At 46.7% G+C, this 18,053-nt stretch overlaps 9 protein-coding genes across 9 annotated transcripts; 2 read left to right on the top strand and 7 right to left on the bottom strand.

The window, feature by feature from the left end:
• Positions 1-1,456: 1,456 nt before the first annotated feature.
• I302_100096 (uncharacterized protein) lies at positions 1,457-1,948 on the bottom strand (the record flags this gene model as incomplete). The annotated part of the gene is made up of 1 exon (XM_019190118.1): positions 1,457-1,948. One exon carries the CDS (start codon positions 1,946-1,948, stop codon positions 1,457-1,459), a length of 492 nt encoding a protein of 163 aa, XP_019046866.1.
• A 581-nt stretch (positions 1,949-2,529) lies between these two features.
• On the bottom strand, positions 2,530-3,906 carry I302_100095 (uncharacterized protein; the record flags this gene model as incomplete). Its single annotated transcript, XM_019190117.1, has 1 exon — positions 2,530-3,906. One exon carries the CDS (start codon positions 3,904-3,906, stop codon positions 2,530-2,532), a length of 1,377 nt encoding a protein of 458 aa, XP_019046865.1.
• Positions 3,907-5,533: 1,627 nt separating this feature from the next.
• On the top strand, positions 5,534-6,109 carry I302_100094 (uncharacterized protein; the record flags this gene model as incomplete). Its single annotated transcript, XM_019190116.1, has 1 exon — positions 5,534-6,109. The coding sequence occupies one exon, from the start codon at positions 5,534-5,536 to the stop codon at positions 6,107-6,109; it is 576 nt and encodes a 191-aa protein (XP_019046864.1).
• A 1,643-nt stretch (positions 6,110-7,752) lies between these two features.
• I302_100093 (uncharacterized protein) lies at positions 7,753-9,151 on the bottom strand (the record flags this gene model as incomplete). The annotated part of the gene is made up of 2 exons (XM_019190114.1): positions 7,753-8,109; positions 8,357-9,151. The coding sequence occupies 2 exons, from the start codon at positions 9,149-9,151 to the stop codon at positions 7,753-7,755; spliced, it is 1,152 nt and encodes a 383-aa protein (XP_019046862.1).
• A 908-nt stretch (positions 9,152-10,059) lies between these two features.
• I302_100092 (uncharacterized protein) lies at positions 10,060-10,971 on the bottom strand (the record flags this gene model as incomplete). The annotated part of the gene is made up of 1 exon (XM_019190113.1): positions 10,060-10,971. The coding sequence occupies one exon, from the start codon at positions 10,969-10,971 to the stop codon at positions 10,060-10,062; it is 912 nt and encodes a 303-aa protein (XP_019046861.1).
• Positions 10,972-12,053: 1,082 nt separating this feature from the next.
• I302_100091 (60S ribosomal protein eL42) lies at positions 12,054-12,631 on the bottom strand (the record flags this gene model as incomplete). The annotated part of the gene is made up of 3 exons (XM_019190112.1): positions 12,054-12,182; positions 12,329-12,387; positions 12,502-12,631. 3 exons carry the CDS (start codon positions 12,629-12,631, stop codon positions 12,054-12,056), a joined length of 318 nt encoding a protein of 105 aa, XP_019046860.1.
• A 1,051-nt stretch (positions 12,632-13,682) lies between these two features.
• I302_100090 (40S ribosomal protein S18) lies at positions 13,683-14,674 on the top strand (the record flags this gene model as incomplete). Its single annotated transcript, XM_065869020.1, has 4 exons — positions 13,683-13,721; positions 13,999-14,132; positions 14,287-14,538; positions 14,632-14,674. 4 exons carry the CDS (start codon positions 13,683-13,685, stop codon positions 14,672-14,674), a joined length of 468 nt encoding a protein of 155 aa, XP_065725092.1.
• Positions 14,675-15,096: 422 nt separating this feature from the next.
• I302_100089 (uncharacterized protein) lies at positions 15,097-16,137 on the bottom strand (the record flags this gene model as incomplete). The annotated part of the gene is made up of 1 exon (XM_019190110.1): positions 15,097-16,137. One exon carries the CDS (start codon positions 16,135-16,137, stop codon positions 15,097-15,099), a length of 1,041 nt encoding a protein of 346 aa, XP_019046858.1.
• Positions 16,138-16,864: 727 nt separating this feature from the next.
• Positions 16,865-17,887, bottom strand: I302_100088 (uncharacterized protein; the record flags this gene model as incomplete). Its single annotated transcript, XM_019190109.1, has 1 exon — positions 16,865-17,887. The coding sequence occupies one exon, from the start codon at positions 17,885-17,887 to the stop codon at positions 16,865-16,867; it is 1,023 nt and encodes a 340-aa protein (XP_019046857.1).
• Between the last annotated feature and the right edge of the window lie 166 nt (positions 17,888-18,053).

Genomic DNA, 18,053 nt, shown 5'->3' with positions numbered 1-18,053 from the left:
TTTGTAGGTAGTAAAGTCGTGCACCGCATGATCACGAATGACGCACCTATTTTTCGCACTTTTGTCCGGACCTCTTTTCATGGGATTTGTTTCACAAGTTGGCGCCGTATGACGTTGTCGTATTTCGATTCCCTCCGATGTTGCTCGCTGGTGAGCCCTCACTCACGCAGATTGGACACATTTGGAATCCTCGAAGGTGACTCCATCGCCATGCTCCCTCAGTCCTATGCCCACCCTGTACAATTGACTCATCTGTGTATTGTATAAAATGAAGCGGCCTAAGAGAACCAGCCAAGTACAGAACGGGGTCGATTAAACACCTCTGTTTTCGATCACCTGTAAACGTGACGTCACACGTACAAGCTCGCTGGAACAGATACTCCCCTGGGGCAGCCGCGGTGGGCCTGTAAAAGGAGTTGCATATGTACAGTACTGGGGGGGTTAGTTCGGATCGAGGCGGTTTATGAGGGCAATAGCGGACTCCTCATCGTTGATAGGGAAAAATTTGATCAAACTCTAGGCCGAGGTTGTACCTGTCTTCTTCTTCCCGTTGGCTTCGTTCGCAGCGCCAGCCCCATCGAGTAGTTGATTAACGTTGTGAGAGTCGAACGTGCAGGTAATTCGTACCGTCACGGTGTTCTGGTCTGCTATTGGCGATGGCAGTGGTGAACGCCCTACGGAGCTCACGGACGTTTCTTGCCATTTCTTCCATCGCTTACAGATCAACTTATGGGAAAGTACAGGAATTATATGAAGAAAAATGGAACTTGAAGGCTCAAGGGGTGAGTCGTTCTCTTTATACTGAATGAAAAATGTTTCTGCTCGTCTGTGGCCTTCTGGTCTGTTGCAGTCATCCTTTCTCACCCAGGGCTGGAAGGACGGTGATGGTTCTCGATGAGGTCATCCATGGGTATACTGAGGACCCATTCAGAATTTCGAGGGCAGGAGCGCATCCTTACACCGGAAGTTGAAGCGAGTCTGGACTCTCTGTATGACGTAACTTATATATACGAGAATGGAACGTCCATGACGATTCAGGGGCAGGAATCTCGCGAGATTCGAGCGTCAGATCGCTGGTATCACCTTTGTCGACAGGATAACCTTATGACCAGATGAGAAGACGGTGTTTGAGCTACAAAGCTGTGCATTGGGATTCGAAGGCCTGACGGCAAGGTGGACTTATCTACCTGCTGGTGAATTGCCTGGGAAACATCCTTCCCCCTTGGCGCACCACATGATATGATGTACTATAGTAAATCAGGCAGAGATTCAGTATCTCAGGGTCTCATCCAAAACTAAGTAGTATGAGGTAGATTAATGTGCATCGAGATCATTTACAGGAACATAATGTACACTCTTCCCATCTCATTTCCTGCTATCCACCGCCACAATCGACTATCCTCAATCATCCTCACGATCACTACCCGATCCCCCTCCACTCTTTACGCTACTGTCCCTATCTCGCAACATATTCCCTCTCCAATCCATCATTCGTCTCACTCAGACATCTCTGGACCCACGAGTCCTCAAGGATATCCTCCAACATTTCCACACATCTTTTTTTAAGTTTGTCGTCGCGTCTGTCCCTCTTGATAGCCTGCTTCTCTAATTTTGTAATCACACGCCCCATAGCCCACTTCAATGCGCTCTCTGATCCGCGTGTCGACATCTTCTTGGTACTGTTACTTGAATGTATACTCTGTTCGAAACTCTCCAGACCCCCTACAAAAGCGTCCAAGTCCGAATTGAACTCATCCGATAATTGCTTTTCGTCCCACTCACCGATACTTGATTTGGTGCTCGTGGCTGCTTTGCTATCTGGGAATAGGGAGCGGTTGACCTCCCATAGAGCATCATATGCTCGATGGGCTTCATGCTCGCTTTTAAAATCCCGTTTGAACAGGCTATTAACCGTCGAAAGGGCTGATTGTTTGGTGGATGAGGTCATTCTTCCGAATCAGATGGTGTGATGTATGGGGCTCTGTCCGGTAAGTTATAAATGTGTGAAGTTGTTATGAGGTCGATGATAGGGCAGTCCCAAGGTTGCTTGTTGCTGACATTTATAGTTCGAATATTGGAGGGGCGAAAGCTCATTTATCCTTTTTATGCCTGAGTTGGGCCACGTCCAGTCAAAAAACATAAAAAGTATTGAATGGAGGAACACTCCTTTGACTATGATCGTAAGCGAGACTATAATATCGATATCGTTTATTCACGCAGGCCAAACTCAAAGCGTAACGTCACTGAGGTTTGAGTCTCTATCACACATCTTGTTATCTGCTCGATCCTTTCTTCAAAACTCGGAGCGGATCGCTCGTTGACATATATGATGACATACATCTGTACATGGATTGACTACAGTATAGCGGAAATCCTATGGACAAACTAAGAGACCCAAAACCTCAACCACAATTATTTCCCAAATCATGATCTGTCATCCCGGTAAAACGAGACATGAATCGCGATGTTTCTATTTGTCAGAGTACATTAGCCGATACACCGATCAACCAATACCCCTGACACCTACTATTAGAACTCTCCACAGCAATCACAGACAGTCTTCTTCTTTGAATCCGCCAAGAACGACGGAAATTCCTTCTTCCACTGCTTCAATCTCGCTTTCTCAATGTTGACCGAATCAGCGGGGCGGGATCGTAGGATTCGTCTGATCATCTTTTCGATATTGGGCCATTCGTTAGAAGTGTAATGTTGGGGTAGGTTGTACAGACCAACAAACGTTGAGTTCTTCTTCGGTGAATTGGCGAGGTCAGCAGCCGTCTCCTTCAGCGGTCTTGTGCGTTGGACGAAGTCGATGATGTCGCGTGGAGTCATTGGACAGGTACATTCCGGTATCGAACTTGCAGTACCTTCCTCTTCCCCACCAGGGGTATCGATTGGAAGTGCCGGGGGATAGTGAACCGAGCAATTAGCATCGGACGAAAGATGATAGTTGAGATATTTAGCAGGACTGATAATGCCGAAGTTGGGGCTGCTGATTTCGTGCCAAGTAAAGGACTTGAGATTCCAGCTCTCCCTGACATCAATCATCATTCCGTCGATGTGAGATCGTTCTGAGCTATGATATCTAGCACAGACGTGATCCGGTCTCAATCTTGGAAACAGCGTCTCTGAGAAGTCCTCTAACATATGGTAGTCACCATGCCATAGATCGAAAAAGGAGGTGCTCTTGAATGATAAGGACGATAAGCTTGGAAATAACGAGGAACGTTTCTTGTGATCGTTTTCCTCTCGCGATCCAACATCTTCATGGTCTTGATCCTGATCGTCATCGACACTGTCATCACTACTACTATCTTCCTCATCCATCAGTATATCTTCATTCCTCGCTACACCATCGTTTTGCGAGGTGCTAGAGTCTTCACAAGGATTTTCGGTCGATCGAAGAGCTGACGAGATACCATTGATCGAGTCGACATCGTGAATGATGAGCGTCTTGCAATTACCGAGCGACCTGACCTTTCGGATATGTGAAGCAACGATATCTGCTGAGGCGATAGCAAAGTCAAGTTGTGGAGTCTGATGTTTGAGAGACATCTGAACCTCGGATTGGTGTCTAGGTTTGACGTAGTGTATGATACCGTGAAATACTTTTTCGGCATTAGACTTATCGATAGTGATTCTTTCATATAGATGAGGAGTGAACTGATTGTACATCTCTTGGCATGTTGATATGAGGTTGAAAAGTGCTGAGGGACCTGTGTGCTGGATATGGTCCAAGATGATGATTCGTAGTTCTGGTGGAAAGCGGTCGAGTGCGAGAGGTGATGAAAAGGAAGGTTGTGGTGATGGTGGTGGTGATGATGACGACGAGGTAAGCGTGGTAGATTCGAATGAGATGATGTGTAGTGGGGTGATGACTGCCGTGTCGAATATGTATGTGGTCATTCTGGTGATTGCAGAGTACCGTAGATGTTGTCAGTGAAGATGAAGAATGAAAGAGGAAGAAGAGATGTTAGGTTGAGGTTGAGTGTATTTATTAATGATATTTACAGTATACAGTACTACTAAATCACGAGCACGCATACAGTACGTACTGTACTGTACATCTGCATACTCGCATACTCAACGCACAGACCATCCCATCTATTTGGATTAAAACCCAATTCACATCTCAGTCTTCATCAATCGTTATTCAAATATCACTCCCATCTCAACAATATCAGAACTTCATGCATGGCTACTGCATCACTCAAGCAAATCGCCTACTGTCAACTCGTTCCGAAGAGGCGAAATCAATACCGTACAAAAGCTTATGTAAGCTCGCCGTGAAGCTTCTGATCACATTCTCACGGATTATGATCGGAGATACTGTAGTCAGTCTGACTGATTGCTACCAGCTCTGTTCCTCATCAAGGAGTAATCCATATCGTCAACAGCACTATTCCTCATGTTGGCTGGCATAGAAAAGATTTTGTGAACTTGTAAAGTATCCACTTGGCAAAACTTACGGTTGGGATGACTTGACACCATCTGGCCGAAGTGATTCAGGCGAAGTGGCCCACAACACACAACGATGAATGATATTGATGCGGTAAGAGATGTACTATGCATGTCACAGATATAGTGCTTAGATATAGTGTATATACGAAATAATTACAGTCAATCATGAATATCGTGAGTCAAAAATACCACTAATTTAGCAGAAAATGGGTGGGTTTATGCGTTATCATTCCTGGTATCAATACGCGATTGATTCTATATTGTGTATCGCTTGAACAGAGAGGTCGTTTCAGAGGTCTCGGACATGATGTGCCGAAGACGAATGGGTTTGTGTGTGTATATGTGGCACGGAATTGTGCAAAACTCTCATCTGTCAAACAATAGTATAAATCGCCCTGAGCGATGAGTATGACACTCGGTCATGTTTGCGTGCCACTAGATCATGCCATATCTGCCTTGCATACAAGTGGTGATCGATTCTGACCTTACTAATCTTGCTCCTTTACTTCATGAATCTGTAACTTACTTCGCGCCAAGAAAGGATGGGCTCGCCACCCTTGAAAGTCGGCTGAAAAACGAAGCTGTGTGAATTGACTGACAATAGCGTTAACGATTCAGGTAGGCCACTGCGTATGTTCGTTTCCCTCCTTCATTTGATTACCCTACTTATGCTGATCTGGGTCTAACCACTGTCTGTTTATTACATCATCTTGTCGGATGCTTGCGCAAGCGATGAACGAAAGAATCACCATCCAACAATGAGCCACACAACTCTCCTCTTTCGGCTCACGACCACCCCTAATTCGCTCCGACGACCCCCACCTCGCACCCAAAGAGTTCCAGCTCCCCGTCATCCAAGGGAGTCACATCCTCAAGCTCTCTCATACTGGAACCAGCGCGAGATTGAAAGTCTCAGAGCAGCACTAGCAGAATCTAAGGCTGTCAGCCAAGGACTGGCAGCAGAGAACGCAAGTCTGCATTGCAATTTACAGTCCATGGCTCACCTCGTAGTGAATGGTTGGAATGTAACCATTCATGGAATGTTCAGAGATTAGCCCACCAAGTATGCGATATGGAATTTGTCGTTGACATTTTGTCAGATGCTGCCGCTGACCTTTTGGAATTCGTCAGTGCCTTGACGGGGTATCTGGAAAAAGGCGTGGTGGAATCTAGGATGAGGGCTTTCACTTATAACTATAACCAAGCCTCGAAAACTACTTCCGAAGGGAAGTTCAAGCTTGAGGAGGTAGAATCGACTGATCCCGACTTGCACAAGCGTATTAGAATGGGATTCGAACCCTCCAGATCCGAAACTTATAAGATAAGAAAATTCGTCGAATCGAACGTCATTAGGCGTTGGCGCTGCATCGCAGATAACGATGTGGTCGGTATAGAGGAACACCAGAATAACACTGATCAATGGTATAAATGGGGCAAATATATGAAATTTGACGATTGCAAGATCTCTTTACCTGAGGGAACGGGGATAGAGCTTTCGAACCCTGAAGATCGGCTTGATAGTGAAAGGCTTACGATTCCACACTCCAAACAGGCAGACGAGCAGGTAAAGGTAATATTGGAGGAGTGGGAGAGATCATCAGGAGACTCTTTTAACTTAGGACATGTTCATAATACTCAAAAATTGTAGAAGCTAGATACTGAGCGATCTTGTGATATTTAGTGATAGATGTTCGTCTTCGACGTCATAATCCAGTCCATTGATCAAAACTGATGAAACGTGTAAGACAGTAACTGAAGGTCTGGGTCCTTTATGGCTTGCCTCAAAGCTCGCTCCGACCGCTGTAAAGACCGGGAGAGCTTTTCATGGGGGAGGAAGCTGTATCGCGACCCTCGGTTGGAAACCTCGAGGGCTTTTCGAAAATAGATTTCACATATCTAGTTGATTCATGCCTTTGATAATTGACACTTGTCAATCTACCCAATTTCGAGTGGTGCAAGATCCACACTTCAATGCGAATGAGATATACAGTACAGTACAATATATTTCAATGTCTTCCGAACAATCCTCTGAAGAGTCACCTGATGATCTTGTACTCTCCGCCGGTGATCTCGACATGAGTACACAAGTGCTGCCCGAGAAACTTTACTCTATGTCGACTCCTGAAGTTACGAGGTACATGGAACGGTATGTCACAGCAAAGTGCGATGCGAGAGAAAGTGATCTGCTCAATGAATACCGTAAAGACCGTGAAGAACGAGACAAGCTTGAAGTGGAGTTCTCGAGAGCAGGTTCTGCAACTGGCAGAGCGGTGCGGAATCACATCACTCTTCAGACCATACTCAGGTCAAGGGGCGCGAGTACGAAGACTGCCCAGCTTGCAACACAGACGCAAACAAGATCCGTCCTTAGTCGACTCGTGCGTGAGCGGGACGACTTGGAAGCTCGATTGAACGATTGCAAAGGCCGTCTCCTCACATATCAACAGAAGGCTCGCAGTCTCGGAAGTATCCTTGTGGAAGAGAAAGTCAGTCAATACCATGACTTTATGTACATGTATACATATGTACTTTGTGCCTGCGAGACAGATGGGCTGCGATTTATGTCGGCCTCTACTGACATTTTTTCGGTTGAGGATCCTCCTTCTAAAGATGGAGAAATGTTCCAACCGTTAATACATGCATGGGTCGATGGAAAGAGATGGACGATACAGGATGATTTGAAGGAGCTGTTTGGCTCATGGAGCTGTCTAAGTTGATATGGCAAACTTGATGGATTGCATACCTTGGGTTTGTCTCACTTTCAAAGTCGAACAGCCATCATAATTGTTGTAAACCATGCTGCATACGAGGTAGAAAAGAAGAGAAGAACAGATATGAAAATTTTCGAATCTAGGCGCGCTTCCACAACAATAATTCCCTACTGACCATTAGACTTTGCTGAATTCAGAGACCGTCGGACTCTGCAGATCGTACACCGAGGGGAGCAGGATCGACCCCTCACAAGGCAACATAGCCTCAAAGAATCCATTGGCAGGTCGTATGGGACACTGAAAAGCCACTCGGATACAGTTACACCAAGCGCGATGTACTGATGCTGACATGGCATGTCTGATACATGATACACAGTATAGCGGTACAAATCTGGGCACAATGACAAAAACATGATTTGTGACGGTGATCGGTTCTCTGGAAGATCTCTCACATCATGAGATTGGAAAAGATCCCTCTACCTTCCACACACAAGTATAGAAATGCGCAGAGATCCTAAAACGATAGTTCAGCAGTTAGGTGATCTTGTGCGATGCAGATGCGGAGAGTCAAAACTCACATTCAAAACTTTCCACAACATTCACATTCCAGTCTTCTCTTACCTTCCGCCAGAAACCTCTTGAAATCTTGCCTCCATGGTTTCAAGTGCTCTTTCTGGTCTCTGAAGGAAGTTTGGATGGTGGTGAGCGGTTGAAGTCGGGTGATCTCTTTGATCTCCTTTTCGATACCGGTCCAATCATCGGAAGTGTAGTGTTGGGGAATGTTGTACAACCCGATGTATGAGCAATTACATTGATCCTTGGCTTCGTCTGGGGAAGTTCGTCTCGCTGGTCGCATCCGAAGAACGAAGTCGATCATATTTCGGGGCGTCATCGAACAGGTACATTCACCAGATACATCTACATTCCCCTCTCCAGCCTTTGCCACATCTGCCACATCGGTATGTGATGATGGTGTTCTGTCGTGATGATGGTGTTCTGTCGTGGACTGGACAGCTCCCGCTGGACGCAAGGTGATAGTCAACGTGTTTTGCAGGATTTATCTGGTTGAAATTCGGGTTGACGATATCGCGCCAAGTGAAAAACTCCAGATCCCAAAACCTTTGTAGATCATCCATCATCCCATTGATGTGACGTCTTCTTGAGTCATCATAATCTACACATACGTGCTTAGGTTTCAAATCGAGGAACATAATGTATGTGGTTCCCTTCATTCCAAGGCTAGAGCTATCCCACAGATCGAAAAACGAAGTACCTTCAAATCGTATGGAAACCAGCTTGGGGAACAAGGGAGAAACCTTTCCGTCGTCTTCCTCCTCTTCCTTTTCCGACCCATGATCATCATCTTCGTCCTCCTCATCTTCGTCGTCCTCATCTTCCTCACTCGATTGATCAGTCTCTTCATCGTTGGTTCCCAGGTCCTGCATTCCCTCAATACGAGGGTCCATTAACTTGATCTTCTCACACGCGTTCTTGGTTGATAGAAGAGCTGACGCGATATCCTTCATGGGATGTTGATCTTGAATAATCAGCGTTTCACATTCTCCCAGTAAAGAGAGTTTGCGAACGTGGCGTTTGATCATATCAGATGGAGCAATTGCAAAATTCAGGCCTGGTACTTGGTCTTCTAGAGCCATATCGGTAAGAGTCGAAGGTTTTGGCCCTTGACGGATGATAATACCGGAAAAGACTTTGTGAGCGTTTGACCTGTCGAAGGCGATTCTCTTGTAAAGGTATGGGGTATACTGATCGTACATCTCCTGACAGGTTGATACGAGGTTGAAGAGCGCAGCGTGACCTGTGTGTTTGAGATGATCGAAAATGATGATTCGTAGTTCGGGAGGGAAGCGGTCGAGTGCAAGAGGTGAGGATGGAGGGTGTGGTGATAACGAGGGTGGCGATGGTGAGGAAATAGGGGTCGGTTCGGCTAAGAAAGGAGCTGGCGGGGAGAGGGTTGCCATGGTAGGTATGTAGGCAATTTATGTTGAAGATGATTGTCGAGATGAAGATGGGATTGATCAGAATCACTAGGTTGTGTGTGTATCAGATATATACTGTAGATATACGGTCGGGTTTACAATTGGGTTGAGAGGGTATGATAGGCATTTGAGTTACGTAAGGATTATTGCTACTACGCACAGACCGCCAATCGTGTCATGCAGTACTTACTGTAGCCGCAACCAAAGGCTGCATGCCTCATGGTACATGTGCTTGTGACAACTGATCTGGACCTCCACATTGTACTTAGTCTGGGTAATCATTCGACAATATCAATCTCAGAACGGATCGAAGAAGGAGAAGACAAAGACGGAAAGTGGTGCAGGAAAAAAATCACCCACCATAAAGCAAGCAGCGAAGTCTTCCAATTACTGAAGACCATGCAGTTGCGTCATGCCGCAATCATCACTGATCACGGCCTCATCCTGATGGGGGTGGTCTCCCTCATCTCATCCTAATGGCCAGTTTTCCTATCAAGCGATCTTCCAAGGTCCATGTAGATGGTGTCCAGCCCAAACATGTCATTTTGGAATCGCCAGCATGGGTCAAAACAAGGTGTCCCGAAACTCGTGAAAAACAAGGTCTTTGTGGTTGAGGGGGACCTCGAGGCACATCGCAAGTGCTGAGTGGGAAGTAGTGGTGTTGAGGTCCAGTCAATAGTATGGAGGAGAAGGAGAATGGATGGGTCGATATACAAAGCCGTAAGGAGAAAGTCCAAAACACAAAACGATATTAACTACTCCATACGGTCACCATATGCATACTGTACAGGTACAAATACCTCGAGAGCCTGAATTCTCTCTGGCATTCTCATCTCCTGACGGCCCCATCATCGTCGCAGTTCTCGTAAAGGTGTGATAGATCTTACTATTCATCCTGTCGTCCACTTCTCAACAGTCGATTCAAAGTATCTACCTACATCTGCGGGGACGCTTGAGAAAGTCCTCTCTCTCACTTTGTTACTTCCGCCAGTATATTTGAAAGTGATCTCACATGTCTCTGCACCGTTGCTGTAAGTTTGAGAACCATCGTACGGATACTCGTTCTGCTGCATGACATGAGGAGGTTGATATGAAGCACTCTGGTGGTGCTGCTGTTGAGGGTTTTGCGATGGGTTATAGCCCTGGAAGAGCCAATCGTAGTCATCCACAGCTTCCTGGTGATGTTCAGTTGCTGGCGAAGCATTTCCCGAAGCGGTAAGAGAGAGATTTTCCATACCTGTCGTGGCTATATCCATCAAAGATCTGGGGTCGTACAAAGGTTGACCAACCCAGGTCTGGCCGTCAAGTGCCCTAATAGCGCCATTGTAGTTCGGGGCGGCTCCCCAAGGACTGAGATGGGTATCGCCCTCAGTAGAGGCACTCAGGTGGGATTGATCCTCAGGATCAACGGTGTTATGAACGATCGCGGTCGATTTTCGCCCACGGTATCCAGTCGGAATGCTGGCACTGCCTGTGTCTTGCGATGTGGATGTGACTATCTCCCCATCTTTATCCTTCTTCTTTTTTGGGTTTACAGCCCTTTTAGGCCTCCGTTTCTTCTCTTTGGTCATCGATCCAAATGCGTGTGATTCTGGAATGTAACTGGCCAACTTTTCCTTTTCTCTGCGAAAACCCGTTGTTTTTCCGAGGAGTGACAGCTCGGATCGAGCCTTAAATCTAGTGGTGACATTCTGCTGCTCTTCCTGGTTGACCACATCACTGGTCTTTTGAGGCTCTTCAGCTTCAGGAGTACGGTCTCTAAAATAATCCCACTGATATTGGGTTCTATCTGATTGATTCATGAGGCTACGCTATCTGTTATTCAGTGATTAAGGTAAATACTTTTAGTATTGGAGGTATTGAGTGAATTGCGAAGTATTCACATCTATCAAGTCAAAGCATACCTTACGCACCACTCCGCACTCGCATGAGAATAAGAATGACTCGACCGCTTCTACGTATATCCCTTGTGAGAAGAAGATACACTGTCTCCAAAGCGATGCTCGAGTCTCCCCTCCTTTCTGTGCCACAATAGTCCTTTGTGAGTGGTGGAGCAGTACAGGTAGTACCGCCAAGTTTCGAAATGCTGAGGAAACAACAAGGCTGTGAAAGTATAAAGGTTATTCACTTCCCGTGCCTTCGTGACGAGTCGTCGGATGTGGTGTCAATGATCTTTCGATCCCTTCCGAGGTCCTATCCTCTCTTCTGACAAGAAGGCGGCTTCCAGGTGGATTGGAAGTTTGGGGGATTCTCGGGCGGATCATGAGTTTAGCATTTCAGAGTGACGATAGGTATAACTGAGGATTCTCAATATGATGTCAAAACCTGAAGATCTCGCTTCACGCATCAGTATTGCTCGTACTGGGCCGCGTGAAAACATGAACCCGATAGCTTATCATCATGATATTTTGTGGGCCTTCCATTGCCCAAAAATAAGAGAGAAAATCATCGTATGAGTTGCTCTTCTAGTCACGCATGTCGACCTGGTCGGATCATCCATTCTTATGCCATATTTCCGTATTTCTCCCGTGCACATTGGTGAGTAGTAAATACTTCCATGATATCAAGGCCATTTGAAGAGCTGACATAGAGAAGCGTCAGAATGAACTGAGATGTTGTTGGCCTTATCATCGTAAGTGATCCGAAACAATGAAGGGTGACATCGACCTTGGTCTGCTGGTCCGATTAGTACGGGTTATCGATATCATGATCAATATCATTGCACAGCCAGGTGACAACGACAGGTCACAGGTCGGGCCATAATCATACATCATCAACATCCCTAAGCATATATTACTTGATATTCCTGCAACTGAACCTCAACTTCTAAACCAAGAGAGTTTTGAGAGATCGGATGAAGAAGGAAAAACAGATAATATAAAGCTTAGAAAGAGATGGCGGCACCTCTTTGTTTCTTGTCACCACCGAGCTCGAAGTGCTTGCATCGTTTGAGGGAGAGTTGATGCTTGGTCTTGCAGGCGGTACATTCGAGTCTGAGGACGACTTTCTTGGTCTGTTGGTGTGATAGGAGGGTTGTGTAGGTTGATGGATGCAATTGACATGAGGTTGAGACAAACATTCGAGGATAGGGGGTTAGGAGGTAGGATAGAGAGATCAGTAATTACATCTTAGTGGAAAGTGGAAGAGGGAGAAACTCACGGTCTTAGCTTTCTTGTGGAAAACTGGTTTGGTTTGACCACCGTAACCGGATTGCTTTCCTACAAGGATCGAATAATGTCAGCGAGATAATCCATAAATTTGGTATTCTCCTTGACTCATGTGCGAGATTCTGGTTCCTCCGCCTGCCCATGGTTGTAGGGATGTCCACTCACGGTCATATCGTCGTTTACCTTGGGCGGCAAGCGAATCCTTACCCTTCTTGTATTGGGTTACCTTGTGAGGGGTGTGCTTCTTACAAGCTTTACCCTTGCAGTCTGGAGGGGGTAATATAGTCAGTGGCATATTACCAGACTGAAGGCGGATTACTACTTACAGGTTCGACGAGTCCTGTTAACGGAGAGAAAAGTTCCACAGTTAGCATCTCCAAACCCAATAACCCAGATCGTTGGTCTCTCCTGCCATATCCCCCCACCCTTCCATCATCTCATGACATCGATGATCCATCTTGTCTCCACATCCACCAACTTGTCCTCCTTCACCAGACGCCAGACGATCAAACAAGATGTAATACGTACTTAGGACTAAGGAGCAGAAAATGTCATCAGCATTTCCCCCAGATCGAACGACCAAATCCATTTGAAAACTTACATGTTGACCCTATAATCCCATCGACAAAGAAGAACGACAATCAATACATCAGCATACCATCCTTCCTATCCTCCTCATATCCATCTGATCTACTGTTGATGTTAACTTGACTCACATTTTTGCCGATTTTTGTCGATGTTGATGGATGAAGGAGGAGTAGTGGTAACAAATTAGATGAAGGTGAAAATGACAGAGTGCAGTGAACGACTATGCAGTGAGCAACTGACTGCAGTGAACGTCTGTACAGTGGAAAGAATACTGGTGCAAAGGTGGGAAAGCGGAGGTCAGCGATTTTCAACAGTTTACCTCGCAACAAAGTGAAAATACGAAACTCCGCGAAACTCCGATCTGAATGTGGCGTGAATTGTATGAGGTGGAGTTTACCGCTTTGTTTGCTGTATGGTGGGATGTGGGTTGGTACATGCAGTCAGTATGCGCTAGGAGGGGGAATTTGCAGTTTGCAGTTTGCAGTTTGCAGTTTGCCATTCCCATCCTACTCTGTCTGCTCATCATCGTATTATCTTGCTTGATACCTCATATCCTTCTTCTTTCCAACCTTCAAGTCTCACAGGCATCTTCAAAAAAGCGAGTAAGTGACCAACACCCCCACATGTCAACACCACCCATCAAGATCAGAAGTACATATAGGATAAACGGATAGAAGGGTGCTGATCCTCCGTCATCGCTATCTCAGATCGCTTCCCCTTTCATTTTTGAACCAACAAAAAAAGAAAGATTCGTCAAGATGTCGTTCGCTCCCCTCGAGGCTCATCAACAATTCCAAGTGGGTATTCGCTCGTGCTTGTTGTTCAGATGTGTTGAGTGATGAAGGGAAAGAAGCAAGAGAGTTTACGGGACCAGTGATGGGAGATAGGGAAGGTGTCCATGGTGTAACGGACGTCCATCGCACATATGCGCAGAGGAGGATTGTATGGTGCACGATGGGCGGAGATATATGTGGACGTAGAATGACAGCTCAGATGCGAGGCTGGAAGGGAGGGTTGCCGGTGGACACTATCGTTAATCAATTTCAGCGCTAACCTGTTACGCTTCTTTCACAGCACATTCTTCGTCTCTTGAACACCAACGTCGCTGGTCAAGGTAAGATCATGTACGCTCTCACCGAGATCAAGGGTGTTGGTCGACGATACGCCAACTTGGTCTGCAAGAAGGCCGATGTCGATCTCAACAAGAGGTGAGTGTTTGTATCTACACCATCATTCTGCTGAAGATCTCGAATGGGATGCGATCGTCAGCTACCCATGACCACCCCTCCGGCCCTCTATTCCCATAAAACCTTGTATTCCTCTCCCCGTACGGTTTCTGACTTATCTTTCGTGATCTCGCAGAGCCGGTGAATTGAACTCTGATGAACTCGAGCGAATCGTCACCATCATGCAAAACCCCGCCCAATTCAAGATCCCCAACTGGTTCTTGAACAGACAACGAGACATCGTCGACGGCAAGAACTCCCACGTCCTCTCCAACGTCATCGACCAAAGACTCAGAGAAGATCTCGAGCGATTGAAGAAGATCAGATCTCACCGAGGTCTCAGACACCACTGGGGTCTCAGAGTTAGAGGTCAACACACCAAGACTACGTGAGTTTTGTCATTCCTCGTCATCCCACACATCATCCTTATTGTCGTAGACAATTGGATATAATGCTGATCTGTCTTGGTTTACCCTCGCAGCGGTCGAAAGGTCGGAAAGACCGTTGTCGGTAAGAAGAAGTAATCTACTCGGATCACATAGTATCTGGTCAACTTGGGGTGGGAAATTTTGCATATATACTTTACCTTTGTTTACTTATCTGGAAAGGTGATGCAACTATTTTCGTTCGGTATATGGGGTACCTCCTGGTCTCCGATATGATCGCGTCACACATCATTGCGATGATTCGAAACAATATAACTAATCAACATTCCTATTTGAGCACTCGAAAGTACAATCTGTTGTATTCGACCACTTGATATTTTCAACCTTGATTGACAGCAACAATTTCCTTACATGATTGGTATTTGAGAGTTCTGCCATCGGAGAGCAATGCGCGACCACTCACACCCCCGTAGCGGTCCTATCTATAGGTAAAAGCATATGTAGTCCAGTTATCAAGTGGTCCGAGAGATGCCCTTAGATGATGTGCGCGCCATGCACAATTATTCATGCGGCAAAGCTTCCGTATCCACCATCTCTTCATCTTTCAGCGATCCTTCATCCTCCTCGCTCATACTCACATCACAGGTCTTTGAGATCTCCTGAAAGGTTTTCAAGTCATAACCCGTCTCCGATTTTGGCTTCGTCAACAATATCTTCCACTGACGAGAATCCTTGGGAATATCTTGTAGGGGACCAAACACGCTTTTGACCGTTGATTCCAGGTCTTCATCCTTTCTCATAATCTCGCTCATGGATTGTGGCTCAGGGTTCTGATCGATATCATAAGATGCAGCTTCTCCTCTGCGGAACGCACCCCCTAACAATCGTCTGAACGCTCGATCCGGACATAGCTCGCTCTCCTCTGCCAAACCATACAGAAAACCAGTCTTTGCGGCACAATTCCAATCATTAGCACGTCGCATGGCTTTGGTCAACGCATCGCCCAATCTCGATTTATCTTCTTCCCCGAGTGTATTCGATGATTTTACGGCCTTGATGTAGTTGCGTAAGCCGCATTCGACTGCCGCGGTTTGATATCTAGCAATGGTGAAACCAGCTTCAACGATGAAGTTTGGGTATTCCCTCTCAGCCTCCTCAATGGACTGCGCAGCATCCGCATACTCCTTGTTCTCCGCATGTGCATACTCCTGGATCTCCCCATCTGGCAAAGCTCGGGTTAAGCACTGGGTATAACCATTAGACAAAGCTTGATCCAGCTCTTCAACCTGGGAGGTGTACACGCTCAGAGGGAAAGTTTTGGTCATACTCATCTCGCATCTGGTATATTCTTTATCGGTGACCTTGGAGTTCCATGTCTTACCGTCGAGTAGAGGAATGTCTGAGATGATGGTCTGCTTGGATTTTTGGTCTCGGATATTCACGCGGACGGCTAGATGACGCTTTTGCTCTTCGGGATCTTCAGGCGAATTAGGGATGATCAACGAGAAGACTGGCACTGAACGGTCGATCTCTCTGGCTTGAATTTGAGGGGGAGAGTCGCCGCTCATTTCAATTTCTGAAGGTTCACCGTGTGAGCTCATGTGGATGACTCAAGTTGTAATGTGTTGCTGATTTATGGTCAAGTAACTTATGAAAAGTCTATGCTACTGAGCGAAGGCAATTTCATATGTGGATCCAATAAATGTAGTAGACGTACTGGAATGCTGCTTATTGTCTTATTTCTGACCCGTTTTATACAGTAAGACGAAACCCGGTCTGGCCATTCGACACTCGCAATGCGTGATTGTCTGCCTTCTTAGCAGCGTACAGCGCAAGAGAGATCGTATCAAAGGGAGGTCAAACGAAGGCGACCTCCACAACTTGAAGGTTCGTCATGCTGTGTAAGCTTTTGAGCTCTTTCGACTCACTACTTCGGTCAGGCCATGTCTCGAAGTCAGTCTGTGCAGAACTGATGTTGAGTGTTGAGTGAAAGGATCGAGGAAGCTATGATGAGTTGACGTCAGTTGGCGTTCAAGCAACCTCGCCCCTGTTGCAAGATGACAAGCGAGAATTTCAGTCTCGATGTGTTAGAATTGTACTCCGCCGACGTTGGCATAATGTTTGCAGAGATCATAGGGATCGCAAGTGACATGATGGCAGACGTTCTCCTTGACATTGTCTAGGGGAGAGTATGTACGCTTGACACACTGTCCCAGTCATTTGACATATATGCATACGCATAAGTTACATACGAAATCCAAGAAGAGAGTGCTTGTGTCGCAGGACTGTCAACTCGCTACCATGCAATAACATCCAGATCGTTGCATCTCATGAGCTTTGCGGAGTTTGAGGATCGCTTACAGTGTGAGGGTAAGCGAAGGACAGACGCTTGGTCTCACCATCATCGTGCGAAGCTCCACGCTCGGGTGGAACTTCTCTGAATGTTTCCAGATCATACACCGTGTTCGATTTGGGTTTGTCCCTCAGTTTGGTCCATTGTGCCGAGCTCTTCGGGATGGTCTGACGAGGCCCAAAAATCGATTTCACCGTCCTGTCCAACAGACCAATAGCCGTTGCCTCTTCACTTGGAATGTTCGGATCGATGTTCGTGAAATCAACTTTGATTCCATGGGAGGCAGCACAACCCTGGAAATACCTTGACCTCTCCTGGTAGCGGTCGGCGAGCCAATCTGACGCGTTCTTAGCCGCTACAGCGAAAAGTTTATGCCTGGTTACATAGATGTCTGCGTCGTATACCCTGTCGTGCGCGTTTCTGAACGCTTTGCAGAGTCTCGTCTTGTCCCCTTTGGAAAGTCGCTTCGACCCATTGATGATAGAGCAATGCTCCGCAACAGTTCTGTCGGTCGCTGCCATCTGGCTGTCGCAGATGTACCCGTCGACGCTAAGGATGAAAAATGGGAAATCCTTTCGAGCCTGCGCAAGAGATTGATCGGCGAGCGTGTAGGCCTGAGACCGCTCACGGTATGTGTCCGGATTTTGCTCCTCTGAGGCTCGTGCGGAACAGATCTCAAGGGCCGAACAGAGATCCCTATCGAGTGCTTGGACCTGCTCGGCAAACACGCTTAGAGGCAGCCTGCGGTGCATCGGCACGGAATGTTGCGTGTATGTTCGATCGCTCTCTCTGAGGGTCCATGTCGTACCGTCTACAGCCGTAATATCTGGTATGATGACCTGGTCCCCACTCGAGGTCCTGGGATCGAATCGGATAGCCAAGTGGGCTCCCTCAGGATCAGATGCTGGATCGGGATGAACACAGGAGAATGGTCCGTGACTATAGAAATCCACGTCCTCGGTTGCGAGCGCAGTGGTGCTGGGGTGGTCGGCGCTCATGGTATTTTGATGCTGAGCAATCAAGTTAAGATACTTAGAGTTGATTCCTTGCGAGTGGATATGGCCGCCAAGAATGACTACAAAAGGCTCGGCGGTGGACTTTGATGGCGCGGTGAGAGTGCATCTCTACTATATATACCCTGTTGCAAGGTCTGCTCGGTGAGAG

Source organism: Kwoniella bestiolae, chromosome 1 (assembly GCF_000512585.2).
Source record: "Kwoniella bestiolae CBS 10118 chromosome 1, complete sequence".
NCBI lineage: Eukaryota > Fungi > Basidiomycota > Tremellomycetes > Tremellales > Cryptococcaceae > Kwoniella > Kwoniella bestiolae.
The sequence above is the reverse complement of the archived record's forward strand: the minus strand, read 5'-3'. Positions and strand labels throughout refer to the sequence as shown.